Here is a 10,455-nt window from a genome sequence, read left to right on the forward strand (position 1 = left end):
TAAATAAATAAATAAATAAATAAATAAATAAAAAACAGAGGGGGCAGCTGTCCTTCAGACGCAGGCTGGCTGGAGCCCCGTCCCTCCCTCACCTTTCTTGCCCACCGCCAGGCTGTGTTTGACTGCGTGGTGAATTCCCTCAAGAACGTCTTCAACATCCTCATCGTCTACATGCTCTTCATGTTCATCTTCGCCGTGGTGGCCGTGCAGCTCTTCAAGGGCAAGTTCTTCCACTGTACGGACGAGTCCAAGGAGTTTGAGAAGGACTGTCGGTGGGTCTTGTGCTAGGGCTGGCACAGGCTGGGTCAGGGCCAGACACACCAAGGACCAGGGCTTAGAGATGGGCGCTCACCGGGGCTGGGTGGGAACCAAGGGCAACCAACCCGGGTCTGGAGAAGAAAAGCTCCGGAACTTGGCTGCCCCGCCCCACCCCTCTCTCAGCAAGAAGCATAACCTTTCTGTCTCCTTTGCCTCATGGGGAGCCTTGATGTCCATCTGTTAAGGTGCCCCTTGAAGCTCGTCATGTGGGGGAGCTCTGAAGCCTGTCATGTGTGAGCTACTGATGCATGTTCACCAGCCATTCTTTGAAACCTTTCCAGGCAGAGGTATTCCAGAGTTTCTGGAGTTGGGCTGGGGGTGCAGCTCAGGAGTGTCCACTTGCCTGGCACATGTGAGGCCCTGGGTTGGGTCCCCAGCACCGCAAAACAAATATTTCATCATTTTTTGAGATTTTTTTTTTTTTTTCAGACCCGAGGATTGAACTCAGGCCCTTGCGCTTGCCAGGGAAGCACTTATTCCACTGAGCCATCTCCCCGGCCCAATTTTTTGAGATTTTTGAGAAGTGTGTAGAGTGTGTGCCCCGCCTACAGCATGAGCAGCCCAAGCATCCCTGAAATCAAATCAGGCAAAATATTTCTGTTGAGAAACACGCAGCTGTCTGCCCCAGAGATGGAATTGGGAAGGTGCCCCACGCGATCAGGGCTGGGTTTGTTGCCCAATGAATTACATCATCAGTACCAAATTCTTTCTGCTCAGGGCCAAGTGATAAATAATTTTGCCTTTGCAGACCGCATGGGGTCTGTTCTGGTCACCTAGTTTTGCTGCTAGATCTCAAAACTGGCCGTAGATATCAGATCAGTGAACAAGTATGGTTGCACACCAATAAAACCTCATTTTTGCAAAATTAGCACTCTTTTTGTAAAAAAGCTGCAGGCTGGTTCTTTTGCCAGGCAAGTTGTGAGCTCCTGGCCTCGTGGCACCTTCCTGCTTCGGCTCCCACAGAAGCCTGGCCACCACGCCTGCCTGGAAACTGAAATTTAAGGGATACGGAGACCCTGTCTCACACACACACACACAAAAATAACCTCTGAAATTTGAATTGTGTGAGATTTTTTACTTGTCATGAAAGGATATGCTTCTTGCTTTGAGCTGTTCTACACGTCAGCATCATTCTCAGCTCGCAGGCCCTGCAGAGCCGGTCCGTGGTCCAGCATTGGCCTGGGGGCTATCACTGCTCCTGGCTTGGAAGAGATTTGCCTTCCAGGCCTTCCTGGAGTTTAGACTTGTGCAGAAGGGCTGTGACCTCAGAGCACCCTCCCCACCACGAAGTCAGTGTCAATTAATTCTCAGGTATAGGGGCTATTGATTCCAGAATCTGCTTGGATACCAAATTCAAGGGATGCTCTGAGCCTTGAAAATGGCATAGTAGCCACACACGGTGGGTCACACCTGTAATCTCAGTGCCTGGGAGGCTGAGGCAGGAATATCTCCACGAGTTCAAGGTCAGCCTGGATTACATAATGAGACCCTATCTCAGTAACACTAGGGCTGGTGAGATGGCTCAGTGGTCTAAAGCAACTACTTAGAACAAGCTTAGCAAAGCACAGGGACCTCGGTTCAATCCCCCAGCACCACATGCCAGCCAGCCCCGCCCCCTGGTGGGCTGAGCTGGCCACACACACACACACACACACACACATAAATTAATTAATTTTAAAAAACACTAAATAAAACTAAAGTGATGTGGTATTGGCACAGAAACTACACTCAGCCTTGTGTAGATGCTAAACATTTCTCGATGACCAAAAATAACTTACACTGTGTGAATTACTGTCACACAGTATTCTTCAAAGAACACGACAAGGAAAAAAATCTGTACGTGTTCAGTATAGAGCTTTGCAACAGTTTCTGTTCCTGATTGGTGGAGTCCACAGAGGCAGTGGCCCAGGTGACAGGCCTGGCTGCATGGCTGCTCCACCTGTGTCAAGTGTCACCGTGTAGCCAGTGGTAGCTGCTGTACTTTGGTGGCTGCTCTTAGAAATCAGAAGGATCTTAGCCAGGCACAGTGAAGAACACCTCTAGTCGCAGGTCCTCAGGGGGCCGAGGCAGGAGGATCACAAGTTCAAGCCCAGCCTGGGCAACTGAGCAATTTGGTAACACCCTGTCATGCAAAAAAAGGACTGGGGATGTAGTTTAGCCCCAAAGCCCCCTTCCTGTTGGTTACTGGTGCCCTGTCTTGGCAGCGGGAAGTACCTCCTGTATGAGAAGAACGAGGTGAAGGCGCGGGACCGGGAGTGGAAGAAGTACGAGTTCCACTATGACAACGTGCTCTGGGCCCTGCTGACGCTGTTCACAGTGTCCACAGGAGAGGGATGGCCGCAGTGAGTACACACGGAGAGGCTGAGGCAGGAGGAGCTCAGGACCAGGGGCTGGGAGAAGAGGGGCAGCTGTCGCTTCATGAGACGGGGAGCCTCTGAGAGCTGTGGGGCTGTGGGCCAGCGTGGGTTGGGGAGGGTGAGCTGCACAAGCCCAGGAACAGACCTGGTCCTTATTGACCATCTTGAGCCAGGCATGGGGGCCCAAGCCTGTCATCCCAGTGACTCTGGAGACTGAGGCAGAAGGATGGCAAGTTTGAGGTCAGTCAGGAGCACTTCATGAGACCCTTGTCCTAAAAATTGAAGAGGCTAGGGTGTGGCTCAGTGGTGGAACATCCCTGGGTTCGGTCCCCAAGACAACCAGGAAAAAAAAATTATATTTAGTTCAAGGATTCTCTTTTTTTAAGACAAGGTCCTTACTACATAGTTAAGGCTGGCCTTGAGTTCACTTTGCAGCCCAGGATGGTCTCAAACTCTCAACAGTCCTCCAGCCTCAGCCTCCTGAGTGCTGGGATTACAGGTGTGTGCTATCATGACTGGCCTATATTGAAGATTTTTGGGCACTCTTTTTTTAAATTTAGTCCAGGGTCTACAGGGTCTCCCTATGTAGATTGGATTCATAATGATTATCCTGTTTTCAGCCTCCCAAGCACTGGGATTACAGGCACACACCATCACGCCCAATCTCAATTGCTGACTCAGCGTGTGCTGGGGGTGGGGCCTGCACGGCATGCTTGGGATTGAACCCCGGCCTCTGCGCTCTGCCTAAGCAGGCATTTTAGCCTGCTGAGATATCTGGCCAGCCCTCATTTTGATTTTTTTAAAAACACCACAGTAGGAATTTATTTATTTATTTATTTATTTTTACATCTTGATTGCTTGTGTTTCTGGAGCCCTTGTATTCAGACCCAGGGCAGCTGCTCCCCTCTCCTCATCCTGCCCTGGGTTTCCTCCTGGAGTCTTGGGGATGCCTGGTCAGAGGCTGGGAGAGAGCAGCACAGTCCTCTCCCCATGAAACCCATAACCCAAACGCATATATCTGCACCCCATGCTACCTACAGGGCCCACTCATGTGCGTGTACCACACGAGGCACCTTTGAATAAACTGTATTTAAGATGCCCATCCAGCAGGCTTCATTTCCACTTGCCAGAAAGTTCTACTATAACTGGAATTTTTTTTCCTGTCTTTTTTTTATTTTGCGGAGCCAGCGATCGAAATCAGGCCCTTGAGCTTGCCAGGAAAGCGCTTATTCCACTGAGCCATTGCCCCAAACAGAAAATCCTACTATACACCTACGTGATTTTGTTCAAATGATGCTCTTGGTGGCATGCGGCAAAAAAATCCTCATCACAAATAGATCTGTCATGGCTACCATATGAAGGCATCGATTAAACACACACCTCGTGCTTGGGCAGTGCACAGCTGTACAGAGCCACTGTGTACAAGCACTCGCTCGCACACAGCCCTGCCACACCTCCTTGGCGCAGCTGACAAACTCCTGCTGTTACCCTTCCTCAGTCCCACTCATCACCAGAAACCTGGCTTCAAATCCCAAAGGCGCCACTTCTAAAAGAGTGATTTTTCAGCAGCTCCCTTTAAATTGCAGAGCTTTGGTGTCCCTGTGCATAAAACGGAGCTGATCTTCACCTCCTTAAGAGGCTTCCTGGGAGACCAAATGTTGAACATTATTTTTGGCACAGTGTTACAACACGTAGCCATGGACATACCTGTTACCAACCAGCTCTTGTCTCTCTTCTGTCCCCTGTCCGTGTTCCCCTCCATGCTGCCACCCTGCAGGGTCCTCAAGCACTCCGTGGACGCCACCTTTGAGAACCAGGGCCCCAGCCCCGGCTACCGCATGGAAATGTCCATCTTCTACGTTGTCTACTTTGTGGTCTTCCCCTTTTTCTTTGTTAACATCTTCGTGGCCTTGATCATCATCACCTTCCAGGAGCAGGGGGACAAGATGATGGAGGAGTACAGCCTGGAGAAGAATGAGGTGCCGTTCCACTGTAGGGATCCTCCCTAAGTCTCTAAAGGAAAACCCATCAGTCACATGGCACGTGTATCTGTCAGCTCAGATCAGGGTATTCCTTAGTAACAAGCATCCCCATAGAGGCAAAGGGGGCGGTTCTCTCTTATGCAGCAGACTGGCTCTATTCTGTGACAGCTTTATTCTGTCCCAAAGCTGTCACAGCCACATTCTTCTGAGATCATTCAGAGCCAAAAAGTGTGGCAGATTATGGCCTTGCTCCTGACATGTTCCCCTGCACTCACCCTGTCGATAGCATCCAGGTCTCATGTCTAGGGGCAAAGCAAGTGCAGTCACCCCACGCGCAGGGAAGGATCTAGATAGAGCTCAGTCTGTCTGTCTGTCCATCTCCCTAAACGAAAAAGAGCAAGAGAAGCAAGATATTCAACAAGAAAGTATGGCCAGGCTCTGGAGTTGGCTTATATTTGAGTCCAGACCCCGCCCTCTGGGCTGCCGCACCTCCCCTGACCAGGGGCTCCACGACCCCTCTGAGCCTGTCTTCCTCACCTTCCTTGCGCTGGCTGGCAGGAGGCGTGTTTGGGGGAAGGGAGTAGATCTGCAGCAGGCCAGGCCTGCGGGGGGCTACCGTCTGCGTCCAGGCGGCTGCACCCGGGAGCCGTGTAGAACTGAGCAGAGGGGGCTGCACATGGGGCCCCTTACACCGCCATCTCTGGTCCCCAGAGAGCCTGCATCGACTTTGCCATCAGTGCCAAGCCACTGACCCGGCACATGCCGCAGAACAAGCAGAGCTTCCAGTACCGCATGTGGCAGTTCGTGGTGTCCCCGCCGTTCGAGTACACCATCATGGCCATGATCGCCCTCAACACCATCGTGCTGATGATGAAGGTGAGCCACGGCCACCCCCGTCCCAAGCACGGACCCACCCACTCACCTCCAGCCCTGCACCTGCCGATCCTCCACCATCTGCACTGCTCCCACTCCACTGCCTGGCCAGGGCCTGGGCACAGCTGCCCCCCAGGATGCCTCCCCCGAGAAATCTTCCCAACCGCCCTGAACTGCCGGCCCCTGTCGGGCCTGCTTCCATGTGACGCAAGCCATTCCACTACTGTTGAGTGCTCAGTAGACATCTCCACCAGCTTTCTGGGGCCCTGGGAGCTCCAGACCTGAATCCACAGACCTCAGCGAGGTTCTAACTCAGAGCAGGAAGACAGCCCCCAGGAATGCGTGTGGCATGCCTGTCAGCCCAGCAACGCAGGAGGCTGAGGCAGGAGATCGCAAGTTGGAATCCAGCCTGGGTGACAGCAAGATCCTGTCTCAAAATAAAAAATAGAAAAGGAGATGCAGTCCAGGGCAAAGCCCCTGGGTTCAATCCCCAGTGCTAAAAAGACAAAGATAGAGGAAAGGAATAAAGGAAAGAAAGCAGGAAGGAAGAAGAAAACAAAGAGAAAGCACTGAATGAAATGAGGGAGGAGTGGGGCTGGTGAGATGGCTCAGTGGTCTAAAGCACCTACTTAGAACAAGCTTAGCAAAGCACAGGGACCACAGTTCAATCCCCAGCCCCACATGCCAGCCAGCCCCACCCCCTGGTGGGCTGAGCTGGCCACACACACACACACACACACACACACACACACAAATAAACTTTAAAAAAAATTTAAAAAATTTAAAAAAAAAAAGAGGGAGGAGGAATGGACAAAGTGCCTCAGGGCCTCTGCTTGGCCAAAACTCAAACTCTTTTTTTTTCCCCATAATTTTATTGAGAAACAAATAGCAATGAGACAGTTTCAAATCAAATTGATAGGACAGTTCCAATAATAAACACATTGAGTACTCTCTTCCTAGTGGTTAATTGCTGTACAAGATGCAGACATGATATCCTACTTAGAAACACTATTTAAACAAATCCCTCTATTCATTAAGGGAATGTAACTATATATCTATCCTAACCATTTTGAATACAAAGATACAAAAGGGACATTCATCTGTATCCTCTTTTTTGTTTAGTTCTGTCATTTGAATACTGTAGGCATGTTAACTCAGCAAAATATTCTAAAAGAGTCCAATAGTCCATAATAGTATTGGGTCTTCCACTTCACTGGCAATGTCAGAAATTGTAGACCTGAGTCCCCTATAGCTCAACATAACAGCATGGCTTTACTTCTTATACTTCATTTTTATACTTTTCTGCTGGATGGTTAAGACCAAGGTAAGGCAGGACCTACGCAACAAGAGTTGTAGCTTTTGGATCTGATAAGGTCAGTCAAATCCCCTCAGGATTTATCCTGAGATCCTGTACCTCAGATTGTAGAACCTTTGTCAGTGTTGGGCATGTGGATGAATCACGGCCATTGCTTGGCCAATGTGTTCTCTGTGAAAGCCTGAGAGAATGTTTGCTCTCCATGTGACTCTTCTTAAGCAAACTCTACATCATCGATCACTTTCCTCTTTGGCCCCATAATCCCCTTGATCAGAAAATTTGGGACACTACCGAGTTACATGACATTACAGTGTAAGTTCTCATATGTCCTGAGTCTTAAATGACCTTGGAAGACTAGGGCCAAAATGTTGGCTTTCCTTGCGACCCTCCTTTTCCTCTAATTTTGGTCTGCAAACTTAGGTTGTTAACCCAAAGAGAAGCTTATTGTTATTACCATACAATCTAGGCTGTTAAGCTTAACCTCACTATCTGTCTGAATATCAAACATCTTAGGCATAACATAGAACAGGTATTTTTCATCAAGTATTGATATGTTGAACTTTAAGTCCCTACAGAATATGATGAAAAAACATTTTAAAAATTAAAATATATTTTTAAAATAGTCGTAAAGAATTATATAATTCTTATGTTTACACATAAGTCCAGAAATCTAACCATATACAGCCTTGTAGCAGGACAATCTCGCAACTGTCTCCTGCCTTCATTCACCGCCTCCTTCTTTTTGAACAATCATCTACCCGAGAGACAGCACGGCAGCAACTGGCATGTCATAACAAGCAGCCCATATTCAGAAGACCAGAATAACAGGCACTGCAAGCGTGAACCTACTATTACAAATTGCCATCTTCAGTGCAGTTGCTTAGTTCACAGGTGTCTATATATATAGTTAGTCAGAGTGAGAATCATTCCAATTAACTGCTAGATTCAAAAATCTTCTGAAGGCTGGGGAGATGGCTCAGTGGAATAAGCGCTTCCCTGGCAAGCACAAGGGCCTGAGTTCAATCCCTGGTTCTGAAAAATAAAAACAAATCTTCTGAAGATTCTCAGGATCATTGCCTTACCCATCTTCTACATATAACTGTGAGGACTAAATAAGAGAGGGAAAAGAGAAGAGCTAGGAAACATGACAGTGGCAAACTTAAACTCTTTTATCCTAGCAGCTTTCAGATTAGCTCAGTTGTTTAAAACGCCTGCCTGGGCAAAGTCAGTCAGACACAAGGGACGGCAGTTTGATCCCCAGCTCCACAAGCCACACCAGACCAGCTCTTAAGGCAGCCTGAGCTAGCAAAAAAAAAATTCCAAAATCTTTTGCTCTGAGTCCTAGGGTTCAAGTTCAACTCCACCATGTAACTCTTTATACCATCTCCCACAAGTGCCCTGTAACATCCCAGGGCTTTGATTTCTCTGTCAGTTAAATGGGAGGATTGGATGAGAAAGCCCAGGCAATCTTAAAACTTTCTCAGCACTTAATACATGTAACCACTCATTCTTCTTTATTTTTAATTGTTTTTTAGTACTGGGATTGAACCAAGAGTCTTCCACTAAAGCTACATCCCAAGGTTACTTGCTCTTTTTTTTTTTTTTTTTTTTTTGAGACAGGGTCTCCCTGAGTCACTAACCTGCTCAAGTGGGGCTCCAATGTTGTCGTCCTGCCTCAGCTTCCCAGAATGCATGGATTGCAGGCCTGTGCCAGGGTGCCCTGCCTGGCTGTTAATTGTTGAACATTGAGATGGTTGGCCTGATTTGATACCAAGAAAGTTCTCTCCTGAGGTGGCCACCTTGCCCCGGGCCACAGCTGCCCCAAGACACCCATGGGTGCTGAGCTGGGGGTGGCACTGCTCCCTGCTCTCTATCCCAGTGCTGCTTCCTCTTTGACACACATCAGAGGGAAGTGTATGTGTGACTTGGGCACAGGAGATTGGGCCTAGCTTAGGGGCAGAGAAAATGCTCAGCATGCGGAAGCCCCACGCTCGCTGGCCAGCACCTGAGAAGTAATGCACAAGCAAGGCAAAGGACAGAGATGAGCCACCATAACTAATAACAGAGTAGAATAGCTATGACAGTCTACTACAATAATGTTATCTAAAACTTACACAATATGCCGGGGAGATAGCTCAGTAGAGTAAGTGCTTGCTTGGCAAGTGCGGGGTCCTAAGTTCAATCCCCAGTACCACCAAAAAAAAAAAAAAAAAAAAAAAAACTTACGCAAGAGCCATGGCACTTGTCCATGGTCCCAGCTACTTGGAAGGCTGAGGCAGAAAGATCACTTGAGTGCAAAAGTTTGAAACCAACCTAAGCAATGTAATGAAATCTTCCTCAAGGGGGAAAGGGGTGTTTTTTTTGTTTTTGTTTTTTGTTTGTTTACTTAGTTTACTAATTATGTCTGGGATTTTCCATTTAATATTTTTTTACTTTGAGTAACTAAAATCACAGATAAGGGGCTGGTGAGATGGCTCAGTGGTCTAAAGCACCTACTTAGAACAAGCTTAGCAAAACACAGGGACCGTGGTTCAATCCCCAGCACCACATGCCAGCCAGCCCGCCCCCTGGTGGGCTGAGCTGGCCACACACACACACACACACACACACACACAAATAAAGTTTAAAATAAATAAATAAATAAAAATTAAAAAAAAAAAAAAGAATATAAATGGGCTTGGCTGGGGCGATAGCTCAGTGGTCCAAGCATCTGCCTGGCAAGTACAAGGACCCGGGTTTGGTCCCCAGTACCGCATGGCATTCCAGTCCAGGAATACTGGGCACCAGATGCTGGCCCCTGAGTCCAGGCATGGTGCCGCACACCTGTAATCCCAGCACTGGGGAGGCTGAGACAGGAGGATCACTACTACTACTAGTCGGAGCTGCATAGCAACTCCCTATACCAAATAAATAAAATTGGAAAAAAAAATATATATATATATGGGATGAGAATGTAGCTCAGTTCAGAGATCTGAGGTTCAACCCTACCAACAGTTCAAAGGGACAGACTGGGGCTGGGGGTCTAGAAATGATGTGTCTGAGATGATATACCAACTATCCCAACTTGATGATTATACTTGGGTTTTTTTGTGGAACCGGGGATTGAACTCAGATCCTTGAGTTTGCCAGTCAAGCGCTTATCCTACTGAGCCATCTCCCCGGCCCGATCATTATACATTTAATAGAAAGAGAAACATCAAACTCTACCCCATAAATATGTAAATTATTATATGCCAACTAACTTATAAATAGATACTTTTGGGTTTTGGCTTTTTGAGACAGGGTCTCACTGTGTAATTGAGCCTGGCTTTGAACTCTGTATGTATGGCTTTGAACTTGCTATGTAACACAGGTTGGCCTCAATCTAGAATGATCCTCCTGTCTCAGCCTCCAAGTGCCGAGATTACAACCATGTGCCACCATGCCCATCTACACATATAGAATGACTGAGCTGAGGAGACAGCTCAGCAGCATAAGTGCCAGACTGGCATGTGCAAGGTCCTGAGTTTGATCCCTGGCACTGCCAAAATTATATATGATACATGTATATCCTATATTTTATCATAAATTATAAATTTTTCATGTAATTTTTTATAATAATTTTTTTTAA

The 10,455-nt window shown here is 47.7% G+C and overlaps 1 protein-coding gene across 1 annotated transcript in view; it reads left to right on the plus strand.

Annotated features, from left to right (window-relative positions):
- The window catches only part of Cacna1a (calcium voltage-gated channel subunit alpha1 A), a 184,335-nt gene that overhangs the window by 135,577 nt on the left and 38,303 nt on the right, over positions 1-10,455 (plus strand). Inside the window, exons 26-29 of the mRNA XM_023720124.1 lie at positions 112-272; positions 2,523-2,660; positions 4,453-4,654; positions 5,369-5,533. Of these exons, the coding sequence (XP_023575892.1) occupies positions 112-272; positions 2,523-2,660; positions 4,453-4,654; positions 5,369-5,533 (666 nt within the window). The remainder of the gene's footprint in view (positions 1-111; positions 273-2,522; positions 2,661-4,452; positions 4,655-5,368; positions 5,534-10,455) is intronic.

The sequence above is a fragment of the Octodon degus genome, unplaced genomic scaffold (assembly GCF_000260255.1).
Source record: "Octodon degus isolate 3935 unplaced genomic scaffold, OctDeg1.0 scaffold00073, whole genome shotgun sequence".
In the NCBI taxonomy this organism is placed as follows: Eukaryota; Metazoa; Chordata; class Mammalia; order Rodentia; family Octodontidae; genus Octodon; species Octodon degus.